This window comes from Stegodyphus dumicola, chromosome 3 (genome assembly GCF_044657685.1).
Source record: "Stegodyphus dumicola isolate Sdum_Otavi_A_Nest chromosome 3, ASM4465768v1".
Classification (NCBI taxonomy): domain Eukaryota; kingdom Metazoa; phylum Arthropoda; class Arachnida; order Araneae; family Eresidae; genus Stegodyphus; species Stegodyphus dumicola.
In genome coordinates, this window is record NC_140770.1 from 141,370,500 (window position 1) to 141,398,251 (window position 27,752).

General features: G+C 35.4%; 1 protein-coding gene across 8 annotated transcripts in view; it reads right to left on the reverse strand.

Moving 5' to 3' along the window:
• The window catches only part of LOC118197630 (potassium voltage-gated channel protein Shaw-like), an 834,105-nt gene that overhangs the window by 296,389 nt on the left and 509,964 nt on the right, over nucleotides 1-27,752 (reverse strand). For all 8 annotated transcript variants that reach the window (XM_085813378.1, XM_085813379.1, XM_085813380.1 and 5 more), the window contains 2 exons: nucleotides 22,094-24,099; nucleotides 11,075-11,306 (listed from right to left, as the gene is read on the reverse strand). In XM_085813378.1, the coding sequence (XP_085669504.1) occupies nucleotides 11,075-11,306; nucleotides 22,094-22,396 (535 nt within the window). In that variant the 5' untranslated portion in view covers nucleotides 22,397-24,099. The remainder of the gene's footprint in view (nucleotides 1-11,074; nucleotides 11,307-22,093; nucleotides 24,100-27,752) is intronic.

Below are 27,752 nucleotides of genomic sequence, written 5' to 3' on the forward strand. Positions count from 1 at the left end.
TATTTACCAAAGACTTTGTTCCACATGTACGTTCTAGACACTGTATTGTAGACTGTTACGATAGGGGGCATTTCGACATCGAAGTAAACCGACCATCTACACCACTAATTGTAAAAGAACTATCAACTGGAAGATTTTCACTTTTAGTCCTAAGGGGCAATTTGCCCAGAAGGACTATTATTACAATTTTGTTTTGGCATTTTGCGTCGATTCACAATAAGCGTTGTTTCTTTTTTCAAATTGTCACCACCAAATACTATCGCTTTGTGTTATATTTAAAGAAATTATAAATAATGAAGATTCTACATGGATGCAGGTATGTTTCTTGCATTCTGATAAAACAACGGTACCTAGAGCCATCAAAATTTGAATATGTAATCTTCCATAGAATATGGGCATGTGGAAGCCCTAATTTGAATTTGAAATTTGTTTTATTATCAATTTCATATTTTGTAAAACTTGAACGAATTTTTGATTAAAAACCTAAACGATTTCAAAGTGAGCAATGGCAACATTGTATACGAAAAAAATATATCCAGAGCGCGAGACTGTGTATCGGAAATTTTAAACATATGCTCATTTTAAAATTACTTTGCGATATTGCTGCTGAAATAAATTTTATGTTTGAGTACGTAGAACATGATATTTAATAAATAAAGGTAACACACAAAGCGTTAGAAAAACGCTTCTTTGGACGTATTCTTGTTATTTTTATTTAGTTTTTTTCGGGGGGGGTTTGGGGCGTAAAACGACTGAAATATCCAGGAAATTACAGATTTAAGGTAGATTAAGTTTCCAGATATGAAGTACTTGGGCTTGATAGATTTATCGTCTGTTCCATTGATTAAAACGTAATAAACGCAAAATGAAACAGCTGAATTATCTCCCGGGCAAACAATCCTTTTTGACTTTTTCAATAATGTGCATTGAATTTCGGCGTATAATGTGAGTTTCCGTAAAACACTGCTTAGGAACATTTAGCAAAAAGAGTTAAATTAAAATAAAATCATTCGAAAATTTAAGTGGGCAATTTGCTTTTGCAAGAATTTAGACTTAGGACATTTTAGGAGAAATTACAGAATTTTTCAGCTCTTTTCAAATCTTAATAGTTATAATAATTTTGCTGAAATATTTTCAAGATTTCATAATTGAACAGTTTATATTTTTGGTGAAATTTAAGGACTGATTTTGTAGAAACATTAAGAATTTTTGGAAGCAAGCAATGTGAAAAATGAGCAACGCCTTCGCCGGGAATCGAACCGCGGACCTCTGGAATATATGCCTACACGAAGACATGCCAAGTAGGCGGGAGAAATACCTTATAATTTCTTTTAAGCGATAAATTTAGAACACGTCTATACGTCTAAAGAGTTATCGTTTCAAAAGTAAACGAAGATGTTATGCAGCATAAAACTTGCAATCACTGTAAAATTTGGAGCACATATTCTGACATGAATTTTTTCTTGAACTGTTTGTTAGCTCTTTGCTTTATTGTTCAGTGCCCCTTTGCTGTTAATTTACAGTTTTTTCGATTTATCACTGAATGTTTAATTCAAATTTAATTTAAAAAAAAATATTAGCAGGTAGTCTGAGTCTTTTTCTTTTTACTTTTCACATGTTTCACTTCAAGACGCAATCAATAACAAATATCTGCAATTCGCAAGTAACTAGGGCACAAAAACTCGTGATATCTTTTCATAAAAATAGCAGAATACGGATACTGTTCATAAAAAGTGACTTACACTTTAATTAGTTTTCGTTACAAAACTGTATTTTCATTTGCGTGACACTGAACACTCTTTAGTATTAGCGATTTTATTTAGCGGAAGTTTCTGCAAATGCATTTTTTCTAAGCTCTCAATCAAGAGATTTCTGTTAAAAGGAAAAATTACCTTCCGATTACTTTAAAATGATGTCTAGAATGAAAATTGCTTTTACATTTTCTTATTCAGACTCCATTTAACTCTTTGATGTTTGTATTAAACTTTAGAATTGAGTTGCATTTTATTTTTCAAGCATTAAAAATCGAACGAGGCTGTTGGCTTTAATCCCAAAGAATGTAAAGAGGATGACGTGCAATTTATAAATTTCTTGCTGTTGCATGACCATGGAAAAAAGCTTAATATAAAAGAAGACCAATAATCTTCCTGGAAGAGGTCCATTTGCAAAGATACGTTGGAATTGAACGTTTTCACACAAAAGATTCTTAAGACGAAAAAATGTAAACATCGTTTAATTTTTCAGAAATCAGTTTGCCCCTAAAGTATGCTGCACAATAGCTTGCAATGAAAAGTATTTTTATTCACCGTTGTGGGTCATACCATATCGATTGAAGTTAAGGAAATACTTTAAAAACACACACAAAAAAAGAAAAAGAAAGATCTCAGATTTTACATTAGGAACAAAGGGACATTTTTTAACGATTTGTATGCTACCTTTATCTATTAAATTTCATGTTCTTCGAACTTAAACCATAAAATTAATTCAACTGCAGTATCGCATAAGTATATCATTAGAATTTCCGATACACAGTCTCGCGCGATAAAAAATGTTTTTTTCCCTACAGTATCGCTATTCGTCACTTTGAAACCATTGTCAAAAATTCGTTAAAGTGTTACAAAATATGAAATCGATAATAAAACAAATTTCAAATTCGAAATTTCGACTTCCAGATGCCCTTACTCAGTCGAAGATTACATTATTCAAAATTTGATGGCTCTAGGTACCGTTGTTTTATCACAATGCGAAAAGCATACATACGTTTATGCAGATTCTCCATTATTTAATGTCTTTAAATATAACATAGGGCTCCAATATTTGGTGGCAACAATTTGAAAAGGGAACCGTCATTTATAGTGAACCAACGCAAAATGCCAAAACGAAATTAATAGCTCCTCTGGGCTAACACCCTTTGGGCTAATAAGAATAGCAAAATTAATCTCATTTATAAATAAATATTTAACATTTTAATGTTTCACTTAAATCATCAATATTCCGCCCTTTGTAGAGAAGAAAAGAAATTTGAGCTAAAAATTTAATCATGGATACAAAAGTATTAGCGTTTCACCGAAAGATTTCAGATAATAGAAAACTATTAAGATCTAACCGAATAAAAACTACCATATACACGCATATTATGTCCTCACCTTATTTTCAGGCAAGAATATAAAGAAAAACATTCACACATACTATAAACCATTTTCCTAAAGTAAAGGCTCCACGTAGAAGTTTATTACCTTACTGCAAAAAGGGTGTGGTATTATGGATTGGGTGAAATCCCTGGGGAAGTGTGCTTCCAGATATAGTTCGGAAAACTTTCAAAGTGAACAACATCTTAAATGCTATGGATGGAGCTGAAGTTTATTTACAGTGAACAAAAATCCGATTCTTTCCTCGAGAAGTGTGAAACTAGTTTCTCATCGGAACATGAGTGATCGGAAAATATGCGTCCCTTTTGTATGTGCGATAGACAGAGTAGGCGTGTGCTTTTATGATGACGTAAGCGGAAAAACTCTTTTAATAAAGCAGCATAAAAGTAATTGTTAAAACCTTTTACTCCAATATTATATATATATAACTAGCAGCTATGCTGCCAGCCATCGTCTGGCACCGTAAAAATGCATGAAGGGAACACCAAACGTTAAATTTAAAAACTGCGCAGAATTTTACTCTGCAGGACAATTTCATGAAAAAAAATTTTAAATGTATTACATATAACAAAATTGAAATTAAATAAGAAATATCCCTTAATACAAATATTAATTATCCTAATAAATAAATTAACCAACTTCCCGTTGCCTTCTCTCGGCAAACGTCCAGTATCCAAGAGAAACATTAAATTTAAAAACTGCACATAATTATCGCCGTCATTTTTCCGAGTGGCAACAGTGCTGATTTTCAACTGTTGACAAAGACCATATTTCCAAAAGAATGAAACTATTCAAAATGGTGCGACAAAATGGAAAAGATAAAATTTAAAAAAAAAAATCTGATTCGAATTTTGAAAAAATCGCTCCAAGGTACACTGGCTCTTGTTTAGATACACCTATATACCAAATTGCGTAGCCCTGGGTCTATGAACTTACGCGGAGTACAAACGAAAGGCACACAGACTCTTTTTTTATTATATGTAGAGATTAGTAAAATATGTAGTTTGAAAACACGCAAAATTATTTCTTCATATGCGTCATCTCTTAAATTAAGTAAGGTATAATGTTATATATGAAACTATCTTTCTTCGGTAGAAAAAAATATTGTGAAGCTGTCAGCATTTGCGTTTAAAATTCATATTTTTGAAAAATACACTGACTCGTGAAACAGTCCATATTGTATGAATATGTGTATTCAAAACGGCTGGAAAAAAACAATTTCCTAACACAATGTTAGCTTCAGAAAATGTGTGTCACCTGTTCAATATATTATTTGGCTATGACAATTGGTTGCAAAACATTTACAGATTAATACTAAACTGAAATGAATGTTAAAAAGTTCACAAAAGGTTTCGACCTTTAAAGCCAAATCATTCATTTGCAATGAAACAGCGTAACAAACCCGTTGTTCGATGTTATGCAAATTGTATTTCTTTCCGAGTTGTACCGAGGAGCGGCGCAGACGCAAATTTGTTAGGTTTTTAAAGCGCGCGTTTAGAGCTTTGAGGTTGCTGTGAATTACTGGAGTTTCAACTAAGCAGAGGTTCTTCTGAGTTTGTGTTTGGTAAGCCGCCACTGAAGTCGGAGTTTGTGTGGTCTTCGCCGTTCCTCAACTAACTTACTCTTTGAAAGTCAATAAAGAAGTTTCGGTCAACGTTATGAGTCTGAGGTTTTTTGGGTTCTATACTGAAGTAATATCAAGTCAATTTACAGTCCACTATTTTTAAACAACGGAACGTACATGTTTTATGGTCCGTCAGCTACGGAGTCGCAGTAAATTTGGTGAGTCAGTGTGGTTTTTTATCTTTCTTATTAGATAATGGAATTTACAACGCTTAAGACTAAAAAGCGTGTAGCTAAAGCTAAGTTAAGTAAACTGAAAGAGAAAATTACAGTGACTTACGATTCTGCTGATGTTGATCAGTTAGAACGTTTTAAATCTAGATTAAATAATTTAATGACCGAACTTTCGGATATTTTTAGTAACATATTTGTAGTGTGTGAAGAAAAAGATATTGATGTATTTATAGAAGAACAACAGGTTATATGAGATACTGTTGATGAGTTAGTTTTAATGCTAACCAGAGTTAAGAATGTTAAAGACATTAGTGTGGAAACTAAATCTTGTGAAATAGCGAGTATACGCTTACCTAAGCTAACTCTTCCTGTATTTAGTGGCAGTACTGAAGAATGGTTATCATTTTCTGATTTATTTAAAACGGCGATAGTGGATAATGACCGTTTATCAGGTGCACAAAAGCTACAATATTTAAAGGGTTCTTTAAAAGGAGATGCTTTGCGGATTGTTCAAGCTTTAACTATTTGTGACAGGAATTTCGAAATAGTGTGGCATTTATTGTGTCAAAGATTTTCACATAAGAGAGAATTACTTTCATCGTTATTAAAGAAAATCTTGTATTTATCAAATTTACAATCTGAAATTCCTAGTCGGATATTAGCATTAGTAGACACTGTAAGAGAGTGTGTATGTTCGTTTGAAAATCTAGGATTCAAAGTGGAGCAATTCGCGGATACTATTTTAATGTTAATAGTACAGTTTAAATTGGATTCTTCGACGAGAGGATGGTGGGAAAGAACATTAAAGAGTGAGGAAATACCAACACTTAATAATCTGCTAGAGTTCTTGAAATCTCATGCCAGAACCTTGCAAGCAGGTAAAACGCAAGGTGTTAAAAAACAAGTTACAAAAGACAAATTAACTTCATTGGCTTCAGAGATTCGCGCGCAGTGTACGCATTGTAAAGCCGGTCATTCAGTTTTTAAATGTAATAAGTTTTTAAATCTGAATGTTCAGGAACGCGTTAATTTTGTCAAGAGAAATAATGTTTGTTTTAATTGTTTGGTTTCAAACCATAAAGCTTTCGAGTGTAGAAGTACACATAAATGTAAAATGTGCTTTAAAAATCATCACACACTACTGCATTTCGAAAGAGTTCAAAATGAACCAAAGGCACGTAAAGGAGTTACGAACAGTTCGAATGAATTATCAGTGACGGCTAAGCCATTTTTTCCTGGGCCAGAACCTCGCGCTCAATCGGCTGGGTCAGGGGAGAATATCGCAAGTTCTAGTCCAGTAATTAAATATTGTGTTTCAGACTTTAATTTTCAGAGTGAAGTTTTATTATGTAAGGCTGTTATTAAAGTGTTAGATTCATCGGGTGAATACCAATTGTGTAGAGCCCTCCTTGACCCTGGCAGTCAAGCAAGCCTGATTTCAGAAGATTGTGTACAAAGGCTAGGGTTAGCAAGAAGAAATGCCAAAGTTTTTATTTCATGTTTAGGGTCTTCGGATACGAAAACTAATGGAATTACGGAAATAAACTTCGTTCCGCATTTTCGGGCGAATATGTCATTTAAAACACCAGTATTTATCATCAATAGAATTATTGGAACTTTGCCGCATTTTACATTGGATAAGAAGTACCTTCAGGGATATAATGATTTAATGTTAGCAGATCCAGCATTTTACAAAAGTGGGCCTGTTGATATACTTTTAGGCGTAGATATTGCCTTACCTCTTTTAAAGGGAGAAATAATTAAATGCGAAGAAGGTAAACCGGTAGCTTCTCGTTCTGAACTAGGATGGATTATTTCCGGTAGTGTGAATAATTCAACAGAAATTAATCCTACTATCTATGTTAATAATATACAAGTGGAAACTGATCAGATGCTGTCTGACTTTTGGAAATTGGATGCTGTACCTATGGTTGACATGCTTACTAAATCGGAGAGAGCATGTGAAGATTATTTCAAATCTACATATACGAGAGAGGAAAGTGGGGTATATACTGTGAAATTACCGTTTCATTCTCCGCCTTCTCAGCTTGGAGATTCCAGACAATTAGCTATGCGTAGATTCCAATCTTTAGAAAATTCACTTCTAAAAAGGCCTCAGATATATGAACAGTATAAGGATTTCATGAGGGAATACCTTGAGCTGAGACATATGGGAGTGCCTGAGGGAGAGATTCTTATTGACTCAACGTATTACATGCCTCATCATGCCGTATTAAAGGAATCAAGTACTACGACTAAACTAAGAGTTGTTTTCGATGCTTCAGCTAAAACGACATCGGGTCTTTCATTGAATGATATTTTGATGGTTGGGCTAAGCGTTCAGCAAGAGCTGTTTCCAATTCTTCTACGGTTTAGAACTCACAAAATTGCAGTATGTGCCGATGTAGAGAAGATGTTCAGACAAATTCGTGTCCACATAGAAGATACAAATTGGCAACGAATGCTTTGGAGGGATAGTCCTAGTGAGCCCTTGAGTACATTTAGATTAGTGACAGTTACATATGGGACTGCCTGTGCGCCATATTTGTCTACTAGAGTAATGAAACAACTTGCATTATATGAACAAGTGAGATTTCCTTTAGCATCAAAAATTGCCCTTCGTGATTTTTATGTTGATGATTTGCTTTCAGGGGCACAAAGTGAAGAGGAAGCGAATGTTCTAGTTCAGCAGTTGAATGAAATGATGAAAAGGGATGGATTTCGCTTAATGAAGTGGATTTCAAACAATTCAGCTATTTTAGAGAATATTCCCGAGTGCTTACGAGAATCCAGTATTTCTCTTGAAATAAACAGTGACAAGAAAGTAAAAGTATTGGGAATTAATTGGAACAACTCTAGTGATACGTTTCATTTTTCGGTATGCATAAGTGATAAAGAGTTTACTAAGAGGACTATTTTATCAGAAGTAGCCAAAATATTTGATCCAATGGGATGGTTAGCGCCAACAATAATATACGCGAAAATATTATTACAAGAGTTATGGAACTTACAGCTGGTTTGGGATGAACTCGTTGATCAGAGAATAAGTAGAAAATGGAAGCGTTTCTATCTAGAATTGCTCTTACTTTCAAGCTTACAATTTCCGAGGTATGTCTTGAGTCCGAGGGCAGTAGTTATAGAAATCCATGCTTTCTGCGACGCTTCAGAAAAGGCTTATTGTGCAGTCATCTATCTCCGAACAATCAACCTTGATTCGTCAGTCAAAGTCAGCCTTCTGACATCGAAAACCAGAGTAGCGCCCTTAAAAACCCAGTCTCTTCCGAGACTAGAGTTGTGTGCTGCGTTACTTTTAGAAAACCTCTTACATGCAGTATTATTGTGCATAGAACTGCCTATTAACAATATTTACGCATGGACCGACTCGCGGGTTACATTGGCATGGGTTTCGTCCGAACCTCGCCTTTGGCTACCTTTTGTCGGAAATCGAGTTGCAAAAATCCAGGAAGCTGTTCCAGGTATTCAATGGAATTATGTTGCTGGGAAAGAAAATCCTGCAGACTGTGGGATCAGAGGTTTTATTCCATCGGAATTCCTACAATGTGAGTTATGGATGAAGGGACCGCAGTGGTTAAACGAATCCGTAATTCATGTACAGCAAAATTCAAGTGTAGAATTAGAGGGTGAGGTTATGTTGAAGGAATTGAAAAAGAGTTTCAGTTCAAATATTTCCAAATTTGAAGAGCCTAGTGTGTTTTCAAGATTTTCGTCATGGTTAAAATTATGTCGAGTGTTAGCGTGGTGTTTAAGATTCAGAAATAATTGTAGTAAGTTACCTACAGAGCGTATAAAGGGTTATTTATCTACTGAAGAATTCTGTGAAGTTACTTCTATGATTGTTAGGATTGTGCAAAGAGCCGAATTTCCAGAAGAATTATTCTGTTTAGAATCTGGTAAACCCTTGAAGACATCAAGTAAATTACTGTCTTTAAGTCCTTTCTTGGATTCCGCGGGAGTAATGCGTGTAGGCGGAAGGCTCAGAAACTCTACAGTTTCAAATAATCAGAAATATCCTATGATTTTACCTAAGAATCACAATATTACGCGTTTAATTATTAAGCATTATCATGACACGTATCTTCACGCAGGTACGCAGCTACTCACTTCTGTCATACGGCATAGATTTTGGATTGTGAATGCTAGAGATATTATAAGAAAGTGTATAAACCAATGTGTTATCTGCCGTAGAGTTAGAGCGCAAACTGCAACTCAGCTAATGGCAGATTTACCCGCTTCAAGAGTTACTCAAAGTAGAGCTTTTTCTCGTGTAGGGATTGATTTAGCAGGACCATTTAACGTAAAATATCGTCCGGGTAGAGGAGTCAAAATCTTTAAGTGTTACGTATGTCTATTTATTTGTTTTACTACAAGAGCAATACACTTAGAATTAGTTGGAGATCTTTCAACAAAATCATTCCTCGCGACACTTAAGCGGTTTATAGCTCGTAGAGGCAAACCGTGTGAAATTCAGTGATTGTGCAACGAATTTTATAGGAGCTAATAAAGAATTAAGGAAAGCCTTTTCTATTGTTCAACGTGATGAACAGCTACAGGGTTATATTTCTTCAGAAAATATTAAATGGTTATTTAATCCTCCCTCTGCCCCTCATTTTGGAGGGCTTTGGGAAGTGGGTATCAGGTCTATGAAACATCACTTAAAAAGATGTTTAGGAATACTTATTTTAACATACGAGGAATTTTTGACATTAATAACCCAAATTGAATCCTGTCTTAATTCTAGGCCTTTGGTACCAGCTTCAAGTGACTGTAGCGACTTGGAGGCGATAACACCAGGACACTTTTTAACCGGTGCGGCTTTAAGCGCTATTCCAGAATCTAACCAAATTCAAGAAACCATGAGCTGCAGTGACCGTTGGAGGAACGTGCAAAGGTTATTTCAACATTTCTGGAATCGTTGGAGCAGTGAGTATTTATCTAGATTGCAGCAGAGACCCAAGTGGTGCAAGGTACAACAAGACCTGAAGATTGGTGATATGGTTCTTATTAAGAACGAAAATCTACCTCCGCTACGTTGGAAATTAGGTAGAATTATTAAAGTGTATCCTGGTCTGGATGAGAAAGTTCGAGTGGTGAGTTTACGCACGTCTAATGGTGAAATAAAACGACCTATAGCAAAGCTATGCGCTTTGCCATTTAATTCCTGATTTAGAGACTTTAATTTTTATTTTTCAGGTTTATGCAGTTCAACAGTTAAAATTTATTGTTTGAACCCCCTTGGGACTTCAAGGCTGGGGGTATGTTCGATGTTATGCAAATTGTATTTCTTTCTTTGTACCGAGGAGCGGCGCAGACGCAAATTTGTTAGGTTTTTAAAGCTCGCGCTTAGAGCTTTGAGGTTGCTGTGAATTACTGGAGTTTCAATTAAGCAGAGGTTCTTCTGAGTTTGTGTTTGGTAAGCCGCCACTGAAGTCGGAGTTTGTGTGGTCTTCGCCGTTCCTCAACTAACTTACTCTTTGAAAGTCAATAAAGAAGTTTCGGTCAACGTTATGAGTCTGAGGTTTTTTGGGTTCTATACTGAAGTAATATCAAGTCAATTTACAGTCCACTATTTTTAAACAACGGAACGTACACCCGTCACAGTATGAAAATATTAAAATAAGCGTAATGTAACAGACTGGCAAGCCTAAAAGACTATATTTAACAAACAATACAAAGATTGGCTCCGAAGACCCGGGAAAACTCACGAAAGCACCGGAAATTTCCTAGAAAAAGTATGAAAAAAAGTATTTTTTTGTATATTATTCCAAATGCCATTGCTATTTTATATCTCGACTTTTGTCTTCTCACCAAAATCCTTTATTCTTTGGATGCCTTTTCAGGTGCACAACAACGTAATTATTTAGAAGTGCCAGTAAACATTTTCTCAGATGTGTACATACGGATAGGCCAGTTGAATTATATATGTGGTGTGAGGTATACACAGAGGCTATTCGTAAATTTTTTAGATGATTTTTGCTTTGCGATAAAAAAAGGGCTGAAGGAAGTTTTTAACTGCAACTGTAATTCGCGGAAAAAATGAACGAACAGTCTCTGTATACGTCATGGTCGGTTGGAAGTAAATTTTAATACCAAAACACCAGAAAATTGACCTACCTTGGCTGCTATTGAAGAAGCAGGTTCATCAAATAAAAGCCATATTCTCGGTTTAATCCTCTGCCAGCAGCTCATCTTTCCCGCCAGATACTCCTCTTCGACACCAAACTTTCTAGCTAACTCTTCATCGCTCGGCTTTTCAGCATCCAAGTCTAAATTATCTAATATAGCTAGAGTAGATTGAGTATCTCTGTGCACAGTATACGTCATCCAGCAGCAAGGTTCAACCTAGAGTAGAAGTTCAAACATTTGAGAACGTTTGAGGAATTGGCATGCCTTAAGTTTGATACATATTATAAAACGTTTCCGTAAAAGAGCTGTAATAGGAAATAGTCAATGTTATATGCATCAATATTTAATGCAAGGCTTGTGTAGAAACTGTATTGCACCAGATGGCGCTGTGTGCGCTTGAATTCCTTGTACTAGTGCAGAACCTTGATGATTGCGAAAGATGTAACACCAACGCGAAACATTAACCAAAGTTTATATGTGCCTCTCTTTATTCTAAATGTATTTAATTGTGTCGTCAATAAAATATAGAGAAAATGATAAAAGGCGAGAATGCGTCTGACAGGTAAGTGAGATTTCTTTATATTTTGATTTAAATTGAGTTTTAGCGACAAAGAATGTATATGCGTATTTACAAATCTTTTTGGTGCCGATAATCCGGGAGAGACCTTTAGATAAAGTAAATTGCGAATTGAATACTGAAAAACGTATTTAGCGAATTGAATAATTTAAATTGTTATGATGGATATTGAAGCTTTAAAAAAGATTAGAGCACCTGTCAGACGCGCGGCAACTAACACTATGAAACTGTTAGAAACTGAAATAAACAAACAGGAAAGATCAGTTGGTTTAATTGATGAACTCTTAGCGAAACTTTTAGATAAAGAAGCTAATTTAAAGTATCTTAACGAGGAAATTCTAAAACTGTGCAAAACGGAAGAAATAGAAAAGGAAATTGAAAAACAGCAAGAATATAAAGATAATATTATTACTTAGAAAATTCTCGCGAATAGAATCCTGAAAATGAAAGAAAGCGAAGTTGTTCACGAAACTGAAAGAACGAATGTTGTAAAAACCAGAAGTGAGAAGCAGAATACAGTAAAACTTCCTCGCTTGCAGATACCTCAGTACGATGGCAATATATTAAGGTTTAACGAATTTTATTCTCAGTTTGAAGTAGCTATCCATAAAAATGTGAATCTTAGTAATGTAGAGAAGTTTAGTTATTTAAAATCGTACTTAACAGACAAAGCTGAGGTAGCTCTACGTGGTTTAGCATTAAGCTCTGAAAACTATTAAATTGCCTTGAACATATTAAAAGAACGTTTTGGTCGAAAAGATATTATTATCGATTCGCGTATGGCAAGACTTTTAAACTTAAGTCCAGTACGAAAATCATATGACATTGTAGCGTTGCGTAGACTTTATTCAGAATGCGAAACACATATTCGAGGATTAGAAAATAACGGAATTAATCCTAATAGTTACAGTTGTCTATTGTATCCAGTGTTGTTAAAATCGATACCCAAAGATTTGTCCTTAGAATTTTCTCGTAAAACACATTCGGAAGATGAAAACAAAACATCTGATTTATTGAAATTTTTAAAGATTGAAATTGAATGTCGTGAACGTAACGAGTACTTAAGTAGAGACTTAGTACTCGTATTTACAATTTAAACACTTCAGATTCACGATTGGAAACTAAATTTAATCCTTTACAAAAACCTAATGAAAAGTATGGGAGATTTAATAAAACTAAAATTGAATGTAAGGGGAAAAATAAATTAAATTCGAACATTCCTACTACTACTGCATTTATTGTTGATGTGAAAAAATGTATATTATGTACAAAACCGAAAATAGAACACGATTCTACCTCTTGTCCTTTATCGGTAGAACAGAGAAAATTAATTCTTAGAAAATATGGTATATGTTACGCTTGCTTTTCGAAGGGGCGCGTACATAAGCAGTGTCAAAAGAAATCTATTTGTGGAATTTGTAAACGTTTTATGCATCACGAATTGATTTGCGATCAACCCAGTGTTTATTCTTCTTCCCCCGCTCTGGAGTCTCGTCAGACCATCGACGCGAATAAATTAAATGTTGTGTCTGTGTGAATGAATGTCATGTGTGAATGAATCCGATGATTGCGACATACTACTTGAAATTTGCTCGGCAGTATTAATAGGCAGTAATAAAAGCAAAGAGATTAATATTTTGTTAGATAATGCGTCACAGAGATGTTTTCTGAAAAAAGAAGTAGCCGTAGAAATGAAACTACCCATAATTAGACAAGAAAAGTCTAGCTGTTTACACTTTCGGCTCTAGAGTGCCAATACAAGAAACGTATGACGTCACACTTTGTAATTTATGTGATTCGGACAAGAAAATAACGATTGAAGCACTTTTGACTGACTGTATTTCTGGATCGCAGTTTAAAGTATCACATAACAAATTAATACAAATACTTTCGAGGAAGAACATTCAGTTGTCAAACTTAAGTAAATCGTCAGGAAATGAATTGTCTCTCCTTATTGGAGCACAGTATTTTGGGGATATTCATACGGGAGAAAAACAGCGATTAAATAAATCTTTGTATTTGATTGATACTTTGTTTGGATGGGTTGTTCAAGGTCGAATCCCTCCATCAGATTTTAAATGCGAATCGGGATATTTTTATTATGAAAATTGAATGTTGCGCCGCATTAAATGAAAAACTAACGCAGTTTTGGCAGTTAGATTCAATGGGGATAAATGATACTCACAGTGGAGATTTTAAATTTAAAGAGGAATTTATTTCTCAATTCGAAAGTAATTTAAAATATGAAAATGGAATGTATACAACTAAATTATTCTGGGACGGTAAACCAGAAAACTTGTCTAACAATTTCGCGGTAGCAAAACGAAGATTTCGTAACTTAATTGTAAAAATGAAAGAAAATGATTGGGTTTATAATGAATATAAGAATATAATTAAGGGGCAATTAAAACCGAATATCGTTGAAGAACGTCCTTTCGGCTTAGAATATAATTCTTATTATATGCCTCATTCAGCTGTAGTAAAATCGGATAGGGACACTACGAAAGTCAGATTGGTTTTCGATGCATCGTCAAAACGTAATGGGTGCAAATCTCTTAATGAATGTTTAAATCCTGGGCCACCGTTGAATCCCAGAATTTTGGATGTAATCTTGCGATTTCGCGAGTATGAATATGCATTCAGCTGTGATATTCAGGGAGCAGTTTTGACCATAGGAATAGCGGAAGAGAATAGAGACTATTTACGTTTTATCTGGTTTCCAGATGAAAGTGATTCAAAAACTTACAAAATTTTACGAATGACTCGCGTTTCCTTTGGACTGACATCAAGCCCATTTATCCTTGCTGCGACTATTAAATACCACATTAGAAAATATAAACTTGAACAAAACGAAACTTGTGAAATGCTTGACTCGGTACTTATGTAGATGATCTTTTTAACGGAGCAAATACAATAGAGAAAACTTTAGAATTTTCACAGAGCCCTGTAAAAATTCTTAAAGATGCGAACATGAATTTAAGAAAATTTAATACTAATTCGGATGAGTTGAGAAATTTATGGAGTGAACGAGATTTGTCTGATGTCACAGAAACTAAAGAACGTCCTTTGAAGGTTTTAGGCATAATATGGAACACCGAAGAAGAGAATTTTAAATTGGATATAAAACGTCTACTGGACATGACCTGTGATAGGAAGAATTCAAAACGCAGTGTACTTCAGACGGTTTCGAAGTTATTTGATCCTATGGGAATTGCATCACCTTTTATTGATCTCATAAAATTATTAATGCAAGAAATATGGGAACTTGGTTGAGGATGGGATGATGAGCTATCAACTGACTTGAAGAAAAAATGGGATAATTGGTGCTCTCAGATTTATCTGTTTAAATATTTGACAATCGAAAGAAAATATTTCTCCATACCATGGAAGTTGGTGAAAGAATTAGAACTACACATATTTTCTGACGCTTCTCCCAAAGCTTTCGGAGCAGTTGCGTACTTCCGTTACGTGTCAAGTGATGATTGTATTTATACAAGTTTTATCACTGCAAAATCGCACCGCTTAAAAGGTTGACATTACCGAGGCTTGAACTTATGGGAGCTGTTATTTCTTCTAGACTTTTCCAATATTTGAAAACAAATTTTAAATTTCCTGTGCCTAGGGTATATATGTGGACAGATTCCTTAATCGTTCTTCATTGGATTAAAGGGAAAGCTTCAAATGGAAACCTTTAGTATCGAACCGTATATCCGAAATCCAGTCTAGAACTGATCCTGCTGATTGGAATCACTGAAAGGGATGATGACCTCCGTGTTTCACCTGATTTACGCTGATTGGAATCACTGTAGTGGGCAGGATAATCCTGCAGATTTCATATCTCGAGGAGCTACCGTGGAAAAGTTTATGTCCAGTTCGATTTGAATGCAAGGTCCAGAATGGCTTCGGTTGAAGAAAAGGGATTGGCCAAAAGGCTCTAATTATGAAATTTGTGTAGAGATTTCTCCAGAAGTATATTGCGAAAAAAGAAGTAAATTGGAAGAAGTATCGTCTTTTGTGTGCGAAGTGAAATCGAATTTGACACATTTAATGGATTTGAATAGATATAAATTTATACCGTGTTACAAGTTGGATAGAAGTTGGATTTATATACAACCTTAAATTTAAAACTAAACGATGTGGTGAACTAAGCACTGAAGAACTTAACGAGACTGAAATTATCTGGACAAAAACTGTTCACAGTGAAGCTTTTGCGGAATAGCTGTCCTCTTTGAGACAGGGTAAAACAATTTCTAAGACTTCCTCTATTCTAGAACTGAATCCCTTTCTTAATAATGACAGGATAATGCATGCTGGTGGAAGACTTCAGAAGTCAAGACTTTCTTACCTTCAAAGACACCCAATTATTATGCCCTCAAAACATCAATTTGTGAATTTATTAGTGTGGGATGCACACAGCAAAGTGTTTCACTGTGGAATTTCTGAAACTTTGATAGAAATACGCGAAAGATACTGGATAATTAAAGGAAGACAAACTGTTAAAAATATCTTAAGAAAATGTATTCTGTGTAAACGATTTAATTCTTCTCCTGGTGTGCAAGTTACTGCTCCTTTACCAGTAAATAGAACAGAAGAATTACCTCCTTTTTCTGTAGTAGGTATAGATTTCGGTGAACCACTTTATACCAAAGACAGTGATGAGAAAAACTACATCGTGTTGTTTACTTGTGGAGTAACGCGAGCTGTTCATTTAGAGTTTGTTGGTAGCATTACCACAGAAACATTTCTTCTTGCTTTTCGACGATTCATTGCTCGTCGAGGTCTATGTTCTCAAGTTTTGACGGACAATGCCAAAACTTTCAAACGATCAGAACTTAAAAATATGTGGACTGTCATTAGTCATCCAACAGTAAAAGAATTTTACGCCTCCCACAAAATCCAATGGTGCTACAACGCTGAGAAAGCTGCGTGGTGGGGTGGCTTCTGTGAAAAACTAATTAAATCTGTAAAACTTGCTTTACGAAAAACTCTTAAGAAAAACCACTTTATCTAGAAGAGTTAGAATCTCTAATTATTGAAATTAAAGGTGTTCTTAACTCTCGTCCTTTAACTTATGTTTATTAATCTGTATTATTATTACAGGACTATTCCATATATGTGATGAAAGTTTAATGTATGTACAGATATTGAGTTGCCAGCTTATTATCTTTATTATACTTTATTGCAGGTAACTTTACAAATTGTTTAAAGATGAATGATTTGTTTATATAGTAAATAAGTGTAGTTTCTTTAACATGTGAATTTATTGAACTTTACATTGTAAGAGTTTCTTTTGTTAAATTTGTATTAATGTAAGTGTTTGAATGAACCCCTGGTCATTCGGGGGGCAGTCTGTAGAAACTTTATTGCACCAGATGGCGCTGTGTGCCCTTGAATTCCTAGGACTAGTGCAGAATCTTGATGATTGCGAAAGATGTAACACCAACGCGAAACATTAACCAAAGTTTATATGTGCCTCTCTTTGTTCTAAATGTATTTAATTGTGTCGTCAATAAAATATAGAGAAAATGATAAAAGGCGAGAATGCTTCTGACAGGTAAGTGAGATTTCTTTATATTTTGATTTAAATTGAGTTTTAGCGACAAAGAATGTATATGCGTATTTACAGCTTGAAACAGTATGAAAACACAGAAATGGAAAAGGAAAGGTGGCGTTAAAAGCTCCATTGATCATTGATGGAGTAATCATCTTCAAACCATTGTAGGATCGTTATTCGCATTGAAGCTACCAGGATTTACATAAATTCGTATATTCCTCCATTTTAATGATCATTTGAAGAAAATTGTAAATAATTTAGCAATCGTTTAATACACTATATCAAACATTTGTCTTTACAAGGTTTGTACAATACAGTTTGGTGAATGTATGCACAAATAAAAGATTCTTACCTAAATCAGGAATAACGTTTTATTTCCGTTCGGAGAAATAATTGTTATTTGCAATGCACGTTTCACAACGATTGTACAGTTTTTGAACTGAGGACAAAGTCTTCTTTTGGTATCACATGAAGAGCTCTCATTCCATTACACTGAATGCCTGGAATGTCCGAAACTAATTTTAATTTTAAGACTGGTTACCCGGTGAAGTCTGGTGTAGCGAGGTCAGAGGATCGATGGCAACAACTCTTCTACAGACCATAAAGAGCTTCATGACGAGGGCGAAACATAGACGGGTGTTATCAGAGAGAAGGAATTAAGAGCCTTTTCAGCATATTTTGGTCCGACTCGATGGGTCATTTGCAATAAAAACTCTAGAACATTCTTGTACGTGTTAGCATTCATTGTTGTTCTTTCTATGTAACATATTGTTAACATTTTCAACGATTTTTGTCACTGTGCAAAGTCTTAGCCCTATGACTTCGAGCACCGTCTTCAGTGGAATCTTCTCCTTTCCAAAAACGTTTAATCCGTCCATATACGGCTTCAAATATGTAACTTGTTCCGTCATGTGATGAATAACTTCTGTGGATTTCCAAGTTTGAAACGGAACTTTAAAATCATCATTTGCTCCGGTTTAAAGCCATTGCCACGTCTTTGAACTCTAGAATATTACTAACAGATATCACTCATGGTCATTCATATGTCGAGGTTACATGTATGTTCAAATGAGTATGTATTGCTTTCTTCTCACTTCGTTGTTCCCCATGACCGAACATGTTCAACTTATGACGTGATTCACCAAAATTCATTGTTACGATTGTTCTTAATATTATATGTGCAATAAAACTAAAAATAACCCCTATCTTTAGCCAGTGCTGCCGCGATCGTTATAGTGTTTAGCGACGCTAACTCCCTTACCGATGGGTTAGGTATGGACCAGAAAGTATGGATATTTGTAGCAGCATAATGTCCGTGTAACAAGGGCTACTCAAAATATTCGACAAGCCGGAAGTCCTCCCGAACGTTTGGTGTAAGAAAAGGGGGTGGGAGGTCCTCAGACAGTCCCTGGAGTGTTCTCCATCGAAACTGCGAAGGGCTTAAGTGCTAACAAAGCCTGGCAATACCTAATGTACATTTGCATAAATTAAATAAGTATAGAAAACGTTGATAAATACTAAAGCCTGAATAAAAGCAGTTTTCTTATATTAATAAGCTAAAACTAAATATTTAACAGGTAGATAAAAGGCTGACCGCATTTCCTCCTGAAACTATGAAACTTCTCCGTGTTTGAGAATCCCTGGCGTATATGGTACGCAAGAATTTTGCTAGCGACGGGAGCGAACCATTCCTTCCTTGGCCATGATGAAGGCCTGACTTATCTAGACTATATTTAGTAGATCACGAGAATCAGTCATACATGAATAGTGTTACACTTAGACACACAATTTTCTGCAATAAAAATTCGCAATTTTCTAGATACCGCGATTTTCTACAATACAAATTGCGAAATCTAGCACAGCAATTAATCTCTACATCTTTGGGTAGTTGTCCATCAACTGAATAATCTTGTCTTACCAACACGTTCAAATTAATGCAGATGCTTCAACAAAACATTCACTAATCTTAGGGCTAATCTAACCTAAGTTAATTTATGAATTAGATTATTTTACTACGACGAGAGCTACATGTTTAAAAGCCATTCAAATATTGATCGAGAACATACCCGAGGGGAAAAAACTGAATGGTTTCTTATTCTTCGTCTTCCCTGAATAAGCTCTCGAAACATGTCTGACAGATTTCAAGTGGTTCCATTCCATATCTTACAGGTTACTTAAGTCTTTATCTCGTTCAATGATTGACTTGGTAGTCGGCTTCATTTAAACAGAATGCCATCAAAGACGACACAAACTAATAGGTGGTGATTATCAATGTAATAAATATTTAAAAGCACATAATTTTATCTCAAGATCAATGGGGATCCTGTTGAGTTTTCAGTCGAAGCCAATTTGGGAACCACTCTATCAAGCTAGAAAATGCACTGGTTAAGCCAAGTTTACTTATAAGAATCCAAGAATTAAAAGACATAAGTTAAAAAACAGAAGAGTTTTCTGAAGTTCAGTTACAAAAGGCACCGAAACTTAAAGCATAGCATCATTTTCAGTGGGGACTTGATGCAAAGGGCATGGAGACTTAATACATGAAAGCATGACTTCATTTTCTTTAAATCATATAAACACCAAAGAAGAGTAAAATTTTAACTGAAAAAAAAAGACTTCAACTGAGTTACATAAAGAATCATACATAATTAAATCTAATTTTTCCAATAATATATGGTAGAAATTTGAGAATGCAAAGCTTTTTAACCGTTAAAGTCGGAAAACCACATTTATACTCTCAGCAATAATCTGAGTTTTGTCTAAACAAATATTCATAATCAACTTTTGCAATTGCTTTTACTTCGGCATCTGTTAGTAACAAAACATCTTGGTATCAAATTTGTAATTGTTTTGTGATATTGAAATATTGAGGGTGACATACGATATGTCACTCTGAATACCGTATAAATTCAACTCATGTCACACACAGCATAAAAATTGTAATATTGTATATTTAATGCTAAAACACATATTTTGATGCTTTTATTCATGAAACATCTGGTAAATGTCAGGAGAAGCCAATATCCGTGTCTAATTTGCCACGAAACAGCAGTTCGCAAGACGTCGGATAAACACCGGTTACGTTTTGAACAGTAAGCAAAAGTTGTAATGATTTTCCATAAAACGAAGTCGTAGGTGGAAACACAAAGACGTTTCTGTGCACAATTTGGTGCAAGACGGGCTTCTTGCAGATAGTGCATTCAGAAATTCTGTCAGCAACTGGAAGTCACGGTCTTCGTATTGAAGACAAATCTATGGCATCCAAAACGTGTCCTGTCTACACACCTGAAAATGACAAATCTAAGTTTACACACTCATTGATTTTTACGAGACGGTGTCCGCCGAAAACATCGCGGACAGAAACGTCGCGGACAAAACAAAGCAAGGCATAAACGTGGTGGTACAAAACATCGTGGGAGAAAACATCGCAGTTCTAAAATATCGTGGTACAAAATACCGTGGTCGGAAATAAAGCGGTTCAAAAACTTCGCAGTTTAAAAACATCGTCGTCGAAAATATCGTTGCAAAAATTAAAGTACCTACAATCATCGCATAACGATAACATCGCACACATGCGTCTTTGAGGTTTTAAAAGCTGTAAATGCATTTTCGCATAATGATTGGGGTGCCCAAGAAGAAAACAGGGATAGTTTTACTTTTATATTTCATATTTTTGAATGAACTAATAAATTTTTGCTGAAAAGTAATAAGAAAACTTAGGCATTTAAAGATTGAAAATGAGTAGAGACTTATATGCAACTTATAGCACTAAATCGAATTTTAAATTTCCATAGTTATTGAACAAAGGTGATTAGTAAATTAATCATTTTTATAAATTTTTACTCATAATTTATCATAAAAAATATAGCCCAAAATGCTTAGATAAAGGACGATAAATAACTGCACGGGGTTATCTCTATAAAAATTGCTTAGTTAATTATCAAATTACTTTCTTTCACGTTTGTTAATCTGAAATTGTTTTTGTGAAAATTATATCTTCCTTTGTCTCCGTTTATTCTTAAAGTGTCGTTAACATTTTTTTGCGTTTCCAAAACTTTATGCGAATATGCATTTACAACTTTTAAAGCCTGAAAAAAAGCATGTGTGCGATGTTATCGTCATGCGATGATTTGTAGGTGCTTTATGTTTTCCAACAATATTTGTGACGACGATATTTTTAAACTGCGAAATTTTGAAACTGCTTTATTTTCGACTACGATATTTTGTACCACGATGTTTTAGAACTCTTCTCCCACGATGTTTTATGTGACGACGTTTTCCCCTTGCGTTGTTTTCTCCGCGACATTTCCATCCGCGATGTTTTAGGCTGTCACCTGCGAGACAGAACCCTCCCACATCCTGCAAAATTAATTATTGACTTCTTGTGATGTATTTAATGTGCGTGTAGTGTCACACTGAGTTCCTGAAAGTTGCGAATGTGGGAGAAAGTGGCTACTCTATAGTCCAGATAATTAACCCATGTGAATTCTTTTTATGGGAGTTTTTTGAAAGATAAGATATCTGCAAGAAAGATAGCAAAGTAGCTCAACTCGAGGCTGTCATCGCACAATTCCACAGGGCAGTTTCTGACGATGTGGGTCGGAGAGTTGTGGCGAATGAAAAAATTCGCTTCTCAGAGTTTGCAAAACAAACTGATGAACAGATTGAGCACGTTCTGCAATAAACTCATGCTCAGACAGTTTTAAATGCATTCGATTTATAATATTTCAAACGAAAATAAATATATAATAAGCAAAACAAAGGGTAGAAATGTTAGTGCGTCTATACACCTGTAGATGAATGCAGTATGAAAGTTTAAATACCAGCTTGAAGGGTTAACAATGAGTTAGCCATTTTATAATGAATGAATACCTGATTGGCGTCCAGTCCCCAGAACTCTAGCTCTTCTTCAAAAAGCGGTCCACAAACGTTTGTTGGGTAATGGAGTTTTCCGGTGCGATAATAATTGAGAATTTGGGCAAAAACTCCTGGATGGCGGTCGAAGAAGTACTCGTTGAGAACTGGATCGTAGTTAGCGAGGGCTTCGGTCAACCTCGATAGACGAGTGGCTGGAATTTTCTTTAGGGTGGCTTTGTAAGTCTCGAAGCGAATGCCACCGATGTTCAACACGACGCGGTTATCGCAGTCGATGACAGTTCGACACGGCTGGTACATTTTCCCTCACGAGAACACACAGAAACGTTTTGGGGCGGTCACCACCTCCATATATAAAAAGACACCTATTTATTCTTCTTCTAATATCTATACTGCAGTCACTTGTAGCAAAATTTGGACTATTATCTGGTGAATTAATAATAAACTGCTCATACCTTTGGTTTTACAAATCTATATATCTGTCACATGCTTAATATTAGGAGTAGCACCACTATTAACTTATCTATTTTTTGTCTGCTTGTTTGTTTTTGAAGAACCTAGCTATTTATCCTTACAAGATTTGGTTTTCTCATCTACGCAGATCTATTATCATGTATGCAGAGTATGTTACCACCTACAATTTACAACTACAATATTTTTAATATTTACCTGAGGCTAGATGCTTAATAATCTTTTTTTAATCTCTGATATCAAATATTACCTACATTTATTAGACTAATGAGTTAACTTTTCAGATTTCGTTTCTTCAAAATTATGTGTAGTGTAAGTAGGGTGCAAAGGGAGCGGTTGCGATATGTTTTTGTGCAGCGATACGTCTAGAAGTACCTTGGTGCAGGCATCGCTTGCTTAGATATGTTGGTGCGAAGAATAATGTAGAAAGTCGCGCCTGTTGTTAAGGCTGATGTCTGTTTGTCCAGAAAAACTAACTGACTGGTTCTGAAGTAACTGCGTAGCAAATATGCTAAAATAGCATTCTTTATTTGAAAATGTGGTAAATATTTTAGTTAAAATGTAAGATGTATTTTTTTAACCGTACAGGAAGCGAAGACACTTGTATATGTTTTTGGGCGCATAGAGTCACTTCTAGTGGTTTTAAAGCTCAGATGCTGTTGTTTTGACGCCTGTAGGGACGGAATCACGAAGTCAGGAGTTCATCCTCCATATAATATATTAAGGAAACTATTATTTTCAAGCTATGGTGGAGAGGGTTTACCCTGGGTGTAAAATACTAAAGTGTTAAAAGGACTTGAAAAATAAAATTTCAGGCTTTATGCTTAGGGAAAATAAGTGCATGTGTACCGATGCGGTTAATGTTTTTAAAACAGAGATAATAATTTAATAAACTATTCTGAAACTATGTTTCTTTCCGAATAAGATATAATCCTCCAGTGAGTGGAATATTAAATATTAGAGAAATATTAGTAACAACGTTTTCCAAAAAGCAATAGCAACAAAACTTTTGAGGATATGTTTTACGTAGGAGGGATTAAAAATGCATACTTCATGATCCCTAATCCGTTTATGTCTTTATTTGACGCGGATCGCATTTGCATTTTAATGGCACAAGTGACTTTTCTTTTCCATTCTTCTAGCATAGCGTCGTTAATAATGAAAAATTTCATTAACGTCATTCAAGTCAAGAATTAATTAAACTTCGTTCCACATTGCAAGGATCTAAGATGTTGAGTTTATATATTTTAGAAAATAAATGCATTCTTTTGTATGATTAGTGATATTTCTTATTCTACAAAAAGACAGAACAAGATTATATTGGTGGTTTTTGCCCAAATGGTTCAGTGTATTCCAAAGTAAATGTCCGTTTGCTGAGTTTCCAATCGCCACCACAAATCTCTAGTACAAACAATTGATGCTTATTTTATGTGTTCTCTTTTCATTTTTTTTCACGTAGAATAATGTAGAAGTTGTCATGGGAGTTGCGGCGACACATTCAGCATCATCTTCCTTACGTAAGGGTTTTCAGCCTGTGGAAGAAAGGAAAAGTTTACATTTTCAAACAAATATTAAATCATAAAATTAAATGATTGCAAGGTTTATTAAGATAATGGAAATACTCTACATAAATCCTTAGAGATGTGGCTGCATATTTGAAATAAAAGTAAAAACTTAGAAAATGGAAAACTCAATTTTTAAAAAAAATTTTAAATGAAATCTTTTTAGTAAGAATGGTGTTGAACATACAGCACCAATTCACAGTTTCGTTACGGGCATTTGCCTTTCAAGTTACTTATACTGCAACGGATCATCGTGCGAATGATCACGAGAATCTAATGCTTAGGGGACATGACTCAGCACTTTTGCAATAAACTGCTCAAACTAGAAGAAACGACTGCTTACGACGGGAAATATTCAGCAAAGAAAATTACGAAAATTACCTGAAAGCCAACCTTGATTTAAAAAAAAATCAATTAAGTCAGCGGACAATAAGACAGATTTTCAGTGCACAGAATTGCACTGAAAGTTTAATTTTGGTCCCACTCGCAAAAAGACCTTGGAGCTGGTGCACAAACTGACGTATTTCACTATTCTACTAAGAGTCCTAAATGTAAACCGATGGCGGCGTCGTTAGGCTTAGAAAGACTTAGACAACTTTTAAATTGTTGATAATTCTACAAATATTGCATGCAGATTAAATAAATGCATAAAAGAACTTTAACTGGAACATAAAAACATCATAATCACCTTTTAAAAAAATGCACAATTTACCGTCATATAAGAATAAAAATAAAAATGAGCCCACCGAACCGGTGCAATAAAAAACGGAGGTGCACAACTATATGTTATAGCAGTTCCGTATACAAAATTTCAACGTTCTTAGGCTAGTCGTTTTGAGATAGGCGGGATACATATATATATTCTTCTAAATACCTAAATGTCTAACTTCTTATCATTTTATTCTTGCATAACGAATATAAAACTTTCCCAAATATATGTACAGGACTGACTCACTGACTGATAACTTATAGCCAGAATACCACTGAGATCAGTAGTTTATCTGGCTCAATCAAATTTATTCCAGATGGGCACAGTAACATAGAACTATCTTCACATAATGTCCACCGTAAGGAGGAGCTAAGACGGATAAAGAACAGGAAGACCAGCAACGCAAGAGCTCACTAGCAAGTAACCGGCCCGGTAAAGGCGTAATGGGAGTCATAAAATGAGTGTAGAATGTGAATAAAACTACTGAATTTAAGAAATACATAGTACAATAAATGAGTAAGATACAAAATTAAGAATGCTAATAAAACATTAGGTACATTATTTACAGGTGCCCACTAGGTGGGAAAGTTCTGGTTCCTGATAAGATGGGCCGCAAGTGGGCGCAGTTTGGCGTCCTCATTCAATATTTCGTAGGTAAAGATATCAAAATTTCTCATATGGTTACAGTTCAGAGCTTTCGTGAAGAATTTCCAGTTAATCTTATTTAGGTGCTCTTCTAGAGTGTCCAGTTTTAAGTCACAGTGCAGTGTAGCATTGCTCACAAAAAAGTGAGCATGGGTGATAAGCCTTAAGACTTTGTTTTGCATGATTTGAAGTCTTTTTATATCCTCCTTGGTAGCCGTGCACCAGGCCGGCGACGCATAAGTCATCAATGGCCTAATTGCCGTGATATAAACTAGCCTCTTTTTCTTTAGGTCTAAGCTAGAATAATTATTCAATATAGGGATGAGACTATTTACAACAGTGAAAATTTTTCTTCTGACCTCTGTTATATGATCTTCCCATTTTAATCTTTCATTTAGCATTACTCCTAAAAATTTCGCCTTACTAACTCTAGGAATCTCTTCAGAGAATAAGAAGAGCTTGCTATTAATAGTCAACTGTGTATTTTTCCTCCTTATCATTAATAATTGCGACTTGCTGGCATTAATAGCAATCCTCCAAGTCGTACACCACTTTTCTACCTCTGCTAGAAGCTTCTGTAACTTCTTGATTGCATGGTGTGCGTTTGCGGACATTACGGCTTATGCCGTATCGTCCGCATAGCCCCCAAGAAAGTGATTTCTGCCAATGTGAGCCCTAGGAAGTCATGAACATAAAATAAATACAGGACGGGCCCTAAAATGGACCCTGTGGGACGCCTGCATTCATGGTGCGTAAACTGGAGATGTCCTTTCCAATAGCCACAGTGATTTTCCTATTAGTGATGAAAGACATAATTAGCTGAATCAGCTCTCTATCCATAGGGAGATTTATAAGTTTATAAATAAGCCCCTCATGCCAGACGCGGTCGAATGCCTTCGCCACGTCTAGCATGAGTAAGGCGACATTTTGTTTCTTGTGGAGCGCATCCCCACAAAACTCGACAAGCCGAACCAGCTGCTTCGTAGTTGAAAGTTCGTAGTTCTCCGGAAACCAAATTGTTCCGGAGGTTGTAATTCAATATAGTTTTTCAACCTGCTGTAGATTATTCTCTCAAAAACCTTTCCTAGTCCCGGAAGCAAGCTAATGGGCCTGTACCTATCTGGCTTAGTGTTATCCTTGCCGAGCTTAGGCAATAAAATAACTTTTGCGATTTTCCATTTTGTGGGAAAATAACATTGACTAAGACACGCATTGATAATACTCGTGAATTTTGTCACAACATTGCTGGGCAGATTTCTAAGTGCGTGATTATTAATACCATCTATGCCAGGGGCCTTTTTGACTTTAAGCTTCTTTGTGATTTCTTTGATCTCACTGGGGGTAGCAGTGCCCATGTATCTCTTAGCAGTGTGGGCATTAAGCCATTCCCTAACAAAGTAGCATGCCTCATTGATAAAATTAATGTCCATGGGCGTCATGTTAGGTCTGAACTGCTCTTCTAAATGGTCCGCAAGGACCGTCGATTTGTCTTTATTATTGAGAGCAACAGAGTTTTCAGTATAAATCGGCTTATTGCATGTACGCTGCCTTTTCAAGTTACGCATGAACGTCCAGAGAGTACCTTCATTCGGACTAAGATTCTGAATTTTTTCCTCCAATACATCTCTCTTATGCTCATCTATTTTCTTTTTAATTAATTTATTTAATTTGTTCATATCTCGTTTAACGTGAGGGCTCCATGTAAGGTGCCACGCTTTCCTCATCCTATTCCGGTCCTTGATCATCTCTCTAATTTCCTGTGGCAGAATGCCAGCGTTATTATTTCTTCTCACGTGTCTAGATGCATTTTCAATAGCATTATTGATTGAATCAGTGAGGGTATCAACTGCATCATCTATATCTTTCGCGAGTTCAGAGTATCAAAGATGGGCGGATTCTGACTGAGAAACTTCTGGAACTTATTCCAGTCACTCGTGCGGATCATTTCATTTTCTACCTCTTTAGTAGTGCCTAGGTAAGCAATGACCGGTATATGGTCAGAGCTCAATTCGTGCTTTACTTTAGTATAAATAGGGATTGAAGTACTTGTCAGAAGAATATCAAGAAGGTCTGCATTTCTTGGGTTATGTGGTCTGTACGTATACTCCTCAGTAACACACAAGGCAACTGGGTGATTATTTATAAATTCATAGAGGACCTTACCATTTTGGTTAGTTTTCCGGCACCCCCACTCGGAGTGCTTTGCGTTAGATCACCCGTTAGGATATACTTATTAGTGTCAGAGAGAAGTTTGGAAAGAACACTTTCC